The sequence below is a fragment of the Nelumbo lutea genome, chromosome 2 (assembly GCF_056320005.1).
Source record: "Nelumbo lutea isolate HS-2025 chromosome 2, American lotus-T2T, whole genome shotgun sequence".
Taxonomy (NCBI): Eukaryota; Viridiplantae; Streptophyta; class Magnoliopsida; order Proteales; family Nelumbonaceae; genus Nelumbo; species Nelumbo lutea.
The window spans coordinates 77,174,219-77,181,493 of record NC_142685.1 but is presented as its reverse complement, the minus strand read 5'-3'; the positions used below and the strand labels follow the sequence as shown (position 1 = coordinate 77,181,493).

At 35.0% G+C, this 7,275-nt stretch overlaps 1 protein-coding gene across 1 annotated transcript; it reads right to left on the bottom strand.

The window, feature by feature from the left end:
- Positions 1-2,773: 2,773 nt before the first annotated feature.
- LOC148871590 (Presenilin-1) lies at positions 2,774-4,706 on the bottom strand. Its single transcript, XM_088967173.1, has one exon. It carries the CDS (start codon positions 4,326-4,328, stop codon positions 2,934-2,936), a length of 1,395 nt encoding a protein of 464 aa, XP_088823299.1. The 5' UTR covers positions 4,329-4,706; the 3' UTR covers positions 2,774-2,933.
- Positions 4,707-7,275: the final 2,569 nt, after the last annotated feature.

Here is a 7,275-nt window from a genome sequence, read left to right as displayed (position 1 = left end):
TAGGTTGTCTTTGAAGTCCTTGTTTAGCTAGTCCATTAGCCATGCTATTAGCTGATCTTCTAATCCACGTTATTTGAATCACCATGTCTTTAGAAGCCTGTTTGAAGTGCCTGAGCTCATTCCTTAGTTGCCAACTAATTCCTTCCCCTGTCTTCAACCAGTTCACAGTTTTCGAGTCCCCTTCAACAATCAGCCTCTCAATCCCCATTTCTTTATCTTTATCAACTCCAAACACTGCAGCCTTCATTTCAGAAGTCACCACATCACCATGCTGAATAGGACCAGAAAACATGATAACCAAATTTTCATTCTAATCCCTAATCAGACTACCAGTGCCCGCTGGCCCCGGATTTCCCAAACAGCTTCCATCAAAATTTAGTTTCTTCACCCAGCATCCGGAGGGGACCAGGATTCAATTACAATAGATTTTCTAGATGCAGTGTTTGCAATTGTTCCCCATATCTGAAAAAGTCTTCTATCTTAAAATCAGCACCACTTATACTAAACTCTTATACGCATGTAGCACCAAACCAACTAACTTCCTCAACCCTAGCAGCCCTATTTCCTCTCCATCCATATTAAAAGATGCGACATCCATTCTATGTTCCTTGGCATTTCTTTGGGCTTCTAATTCTTATCTTTAATCTCTCTTCCAACTCCAAGAAAACATTTCTTGCAAACTCCCTTCCCTTCACAAAATGGAAACAAGCATGATGGTGAAATGTTGCTCATGTAGAGATGTCATTACAAACACAATTCTATGATCTTCTGATCAAGATAATAAACTGTGTTGTAGCTCTTACAAGTCTATCTAATTGGAATGTTTGAACCTTACCAGACTTTCCTACTCCCAGTGTTAACATTAAAATCATTGTTTTAAAGGCATGCAAGGCATGTGCCTAAGGATCACCTCAAGGCAAGACTTAAAGAAAACACCCCAAGGCTCAACCTTGAGTCTCAACATAAAAGTGCATATAAATCACACCTCAACATGCCTTATGTGAACAACATGTGTTTCATAGATTAATTAAAGCTGGGTTCTCAAACAGAAAACTTATTTTGTTAGCAAAAAAAAAAAAAAGAAATACGTATTTAAAGACCAATTCCAAGCCTTTTGTGTATATGTGTGTAACTGTAATTTCTCTAAAACCTTCAGGGTTTATACCACTATTTGAGGTTTTGTTTTACATTAGGAGCTTTCTAATATCAAAGGATTTAAAGTTTTAAACTGTAGATTTTAAAAGCTCGTAATTTTTTTGTGGTCCTTATTTATATAATAATTCTCTTATCAACACTCTTCATTTCAATCCTTCTATGCATGATTTTATGTTTTTCTTCGTTTTTTTCTTGAAAGAACAACATCTCATGACACAAGAATCACTCCTTGAAGTTTATGACTCATGATTCAAAGATCCTAATGCTTTGCACCACATAGCCTTTTAAAACATTAATAAAAGCTAGTATCATGTCTGAAAGGAACAAAACAAGTCCATCCTTCCACAAGATGTCAATTCCATATCGCTATCTATCTTATGTGATGGAAAGAGCAAGTCCCGAAATTGACATAAATCTGATTGAAGATCATGAAAAGGAAGAAGAAAGTACTGATTGGACAGAGAAGTTAATAAAACTTCATACCTCAAACTTCTAAGAATCTCATAAAGAACTTTATGAATAAATCATACATTAAGGAGAACCCCACATCCTTTGGAATTTATTACAACAAAAGCAAATAATAGAAGAGAGAAAAGGAGATAAGCTACCAAGAGCCCAATCCAAGTAGCAGGCCTTGTTTCGCTGTAATGTGGAACTTGAGCTTCAAATATGAAAAGGATTTAAGGATTATAATCCACAACTTCCAGTCCTTCTATTACTTAATCTCACTCTTAAAAGATCCCTAAAAAGATTTCACTTTTGGATCTAAAAATTTGACATCAAGAAGTCCTATTATAGTAGAAAACAAGTAATATTTTCATTACATACAAGACTTCAACCATAACTGTCCAGACATCCTATCGCCATATAAAAAACATTGGAATTTTTTATCTACTACTCACTATAGCCAATACAAAAGTTTAAGGTACAATCATTAAATGAAAATTACAAACCAAATGGTGGAACAAGTATCAGTCATGTTTAAGCTACCAACAACCATACTGGGAAATAAACAGGAGCAATCCAAGAGTTTTCACAAATTTTGAAGACTTAGATAGGATGAAATCTTCATGGCTATGACCATACTTTTTTTTATCAGCAACTCAGAAAATGAATTCATTAAGAAAAAATAACGAATCACAAAAAGAAGTTGTGAAGGATACAAATAGACACCCTGTGTCTAAACCCCAGGCATTACAACTGAGCCCAAAACATAGACTGTCTTTGTACTCCTTGCTTAGCAAGAACATCCACTAAACAATTGGCAGATCTTCTGACCCAATGGACTTGAATAGACATGTCCCTAGAAAGCCATTTGTACCTCCTAAGGTTGTTCCTTAGATGCCAAGAGACTCCCTCCCCTTGCTTTAACCAGTCCACCACTACTTTGGAATCTCCTTTAATGATTAGCCTTTCAAAACCCAATTCCTTGGCTATGACCATACTTATTATTACAAAGTTAACTCAATGATCAAGTTGGCAAGATTCCATGCATCTAAATATTGGAAGAGGTTCTTCCTTACAGAAAAACTGCTGAGAAGAAACCATAATCATGGCATATTAAAAACATCCTCTCCTTCTGCACCTCTTAGTTAAGAAATTTAAATATCAAAAAATATTTACAGGACAAAAGAAGCAAAGGGAATAATACATAAGTAAACTCATTTGGTTCTACCAAAACAGAAGTAAACTCATTTGGTAGTTTACCGAAATGCATATCATCTGAAACAATTATAATTCTTTCACTTGTATTGAGATTACATGAAAAAAATAAAAAGTTAGAACATCATCAAATTTGTGGAAGTCCCAACAACAAAGGGTTCCATTAATAACCGTGTCAAGAAGTAAAACATGACGCCCAATGTTATAGAGATGGGGAGAGCCGGCAGTGCTCGGTGGCACACTGCCAATAAAATAAGGGTGCAGCCAAGTCCAGATATGATTGCAAGGTAACAAGCATACACAGTCATCAGATCATACATAGCAGCTCTACCCACAAGAACACTGTAGAAGACGAAGTCCCCAAGACCAAGTTTGATACCTGGCGTTGTGGTCATAGACATATCATGGCCATTGCCACTGTTCATCCTCGTTTGTTCTCTTTCATTCTCCAAACCAAGAAGTTCAACAAGGGGTGACATTTCCTCTTCAATAGCATTTTCAGATTCTGCATTCCCAGATATACGAGCTTGTAGGGACACAATATCCACCGTCGAGTAGTTAGAAACTTCAGTACTCGTTGACCGTCTCCTTCCCGAATGAGCAACTAGAGGTGATATCTCATCCTCGATGTTACTGTTAGTCTCATCAGCTTGACGATTTCCTGGTTCAACAGGAGAGCGATCAGAATTTATACGATTTCCTAATACAGTGTCATTTCGACCTCCATTATTCTGTCCCACCGGCTGGAACTCAACAGAACCTGACTCTGATGAACTAGCAACCAAAAGACCCAATGCTGTTGAGCGACGACCCCCTGGACTACTTGAGACAACTGGCCGAGCCTCATAAACCAATGCTGGAAGTTCCTCATCTCGGCTCGAGGCCATCTCAACCAACAGCTTCAGCGGTCCACCAGGAGCCAAAACAGCAACTAAATCATACACTGCCAATGCCACAAGCAACACCCACGTCGTCCATTCTGGTAACTTAGTGAACCATGTGGCAACAATGATTCCCAAAAGAACCATATACCCTTGCCGCAAGAATATCGGAAATCCACGAGAAAAAATCGACAGAACACCAACAATAGTAAAATTGAAAAGCAGAACAGAACTGGTTATTGAATCAATAGGTATGGAGAAATGTTGAATTATCGACAGAAAGATTGATCCACCCATAGAACCCAGTACAAAGAATGCCGAGAATCGCATGTAGTTCTTCAAGAAATTGCTGAAATTATAATAATACAGAACCACAAGGAGAAAAGTAACCGCAGCGATGAGTATGACGAACACTGCAGCGTTGAGTAATGCACCTTCTAGTTTCTGGGTAGTCGAGTCAGATGGGCTTTCGAGGTAGACCAGCGTTGCAGCAGTGCGAAATGGCGTTGGGTCGGGGGAGGAAGGAGTGAGGGCGTATACCAAGAGAACGACTAGGAGCATGCAGATCGAAACTGGGGTCATTACGCCGATAATTTCGACGCCAATCGATTCAAGAATGCTGGATTCCATGGTTAGAGAATTTCGTCAACAATTTGTGGATTGGCTTTAGAATTGAGGATTTCTGATACTTGGAGTCTTGGAGATAGGGAACTCTAAAGATGATCAAATCGGTAAGTTGGATCCAAAATTGAGAAATTCTGATTCTTCGAGATAGGGAACTTAGGAGGAAGAAGATCAATTCAATACCCGATCATCGTAGCTGTTCAGAGGGGTTTTGTGGAGGAATTGGGGCTCCGCAATTTCAACTCGCCGTTTATTTACCAAAAAAAAAAAAAAAAGCGGGGGGGGGTTAAATTGCTAACAAAATAATTAAAATGACTCTTTTACCCTAATTGATTCTTCTAATTTTCAAATTATTGGAAACTCTGTCACAGTCACCAGAGAGTTTTGTTAGGCGACATGTATTCTCAATCACAAATAAAAAAATGAACATTGATACTAAAAAGTAGAAACAAGATGAAAATTCAAAAAAAAATAGAGATGTGCACCATTTTTCAGACCTCCATTGAGAAGAAATACCTCTTTATTTCAATTTGTCCGCGTAACTCAGAGAAAAATCAGAGTTTACTTTATTGCTGCCGGTCATTCCAAACAATAATTCCTGTACAAAGTCGTAATGATTAAGTGAAGCGGAATTCATCCTTTCATTTTAAAGCTTTTATTTGTATTAGAGAGATTTCATTATTTCTTTTTTATATCATATTAGTGGCCCGTGCACGGGGTATTTGATTGATGGTGATGTTTGATTATGTTATATATGGTATAGATTTGTAATTTATGTTATTTTTTTCAATTTTTATGATTTTTTTTATTTTTTTATGCATTTTTTTGCTTTTATAATTTATATTATTTTCTTCATTCTTTGTGTTTTTTCATAGTTATTTTGCAATAACATATATAATAGGAAAAATATAAAGTTGAAGGTAAAGTTGAAAAACAAAATTAGAGTGTTTTGACCAAACCAATTGCACCATTCTCATTTTTCATATGATTACATATAAGTTTCTATGATTTTCTACATTTTTCTTTTTTATAAATTTTCAATGAATTTGATAAGAACCCACTAGACATCCGCTCTAAGAATTCTTAAATCAATTTGTTATAAGTACACAGGATCTACAAAATAAGTTATAGTTGATCATATTAGAAACTTAAGGAAACTAAGTCTTTAAATAATTTAATCTTGAAGACGCCATAAAGGTTGATCACTTCCTTAATAAATCAAGATATTGTGTTCTTGGTAGAACACAATGCTGAAAATACCTCTATATTATTGATGATCTCATTTTACATAATTGTAGCATTTATATAAGCATGTAAACATCATTATTTTATAAGGAAACTCCTAATCTAATGATGTAAACATCATTATCTTATGAAAAAATTCTTAACTAATAAGGATCCCTTTAATTTAGGAAAACAAATCTGCCTTGATATAGGAATCCTTTTAAAAGACTACAATTAATGACAACTAAGCATAGAAAAGTCAAAGTAAAACAAAACAAGACAAAAACAAGCCAAATAAAACAAAACAAATCCATCAATACATCTTAGCATGCGGATTGGGCATTTCCTTATCATGTCCATGCGCCTTGGTCTTATGTCATGGATTCCAAATTTTATTCTTCCAGATCTGAGTTTTGCACATTGTCTTGCACATAAAGATAAATGATTATCCTTTGTGAAGCTTTGGAAAATTCTAGAACAGTCTCTTTGTCATGCACTTCCATGATTAAGCCTTATAAAGCCTCTTTCATCCTCTTTGTCCTCGCCCTAGTCATTGAACCACCAATTCCTTGCGAAGGATCTTGAGAATATTTGGGAATATTAGCTTGAACCATTTGGCTAATAACTCGATCTCCATTAGTATTTCTTTGTTTTTTGTAATTTATATTGTTTTCTTCATTTTATGTTTTTCATAATTATTTTGTAGTGATAATATATATAACGAAAAAAATAGAAAGTTGAGGGTAAAGTTGGAAAGTAAAGTCAGGGAACCAATTGCAACATTCTCATTTTTTGGTATATATATGTATGTATGTATGTATGTATGTATGTATGTATGTATGGTATAGAAATTTTTATGATTTTCTATTTTTTTTTGGAAATGCTTTTGTGTATTTCTTTGTTTTTTTATAATTTATATTATTTTCTTTATTTTGAGGAGAAAGGTGCATAGGATAAAGCGACACAATTTTCTATATCCTCCTTCCTACTGTGAAGTAGGAGGAATGGATAAGATATATAATATACTAAGAGGGATTTAAAGGAGAGAATTGGGGTTTTAGAATTTATTTCTTCGTTTCATGGGTACATGATAATATTTTCCCTTTTGCCTCATGTCGTTCTACTCATCAATGGTGGAACCGTTATTTACATATCTAACGGCTAGCGTTTGTATATAGGTTGATCTTGATTCATTTATATTCGGATTCGAATTGAAAATCTCTTTGATTTTTGTAGAAGAGTTTGTATCTCCTATCAACAAAACGCATTCCAAATCCCTATGACCTACCAAGTACCAAACCTTTACATTATTACGTTGGTAGGGTGTTAGATTATTGGACTGGCCTTATGATCGTCGAGAAAAAAACACCTTAAAACAAAATCAATATAATGAACCTGAAAGCATTTTTCGATCCAATACAACTTATTATGTTAACGGAGACAATCGAAATAGAGGGGAAATGGGAAAAAATACATTAAAAAATAGGGAGAAAACCAAAAAAGGCTTCATTTAATCATTTAATTGATTGTTCGATGATGAAAACAGAGAGGTTGAAAAAATCCATTCCTCCTTTCAATTTGAACTTGTGGGTTTTGGGCAAAGCATTCGATACTTGATGGGAGTAGGATCTTAGTTGCTTATTAAGTAATCCATTTTTTGTTTTTCTTTATCAAGACTTTTTATATCTATTTTTTAGAAAAAAAATTGTATGAAATGTCAAATTATTTT

Bases quoted from the DNA above. Each gene is read 5' to 3' on its own strand.
- LOC148871590 (XM_088967173.1), bottom strand. From the start codon at position 4,328: ATGGAATCCAGCATTCTTGAATCGATTGGCGTCGAAATTATCGGCGTA.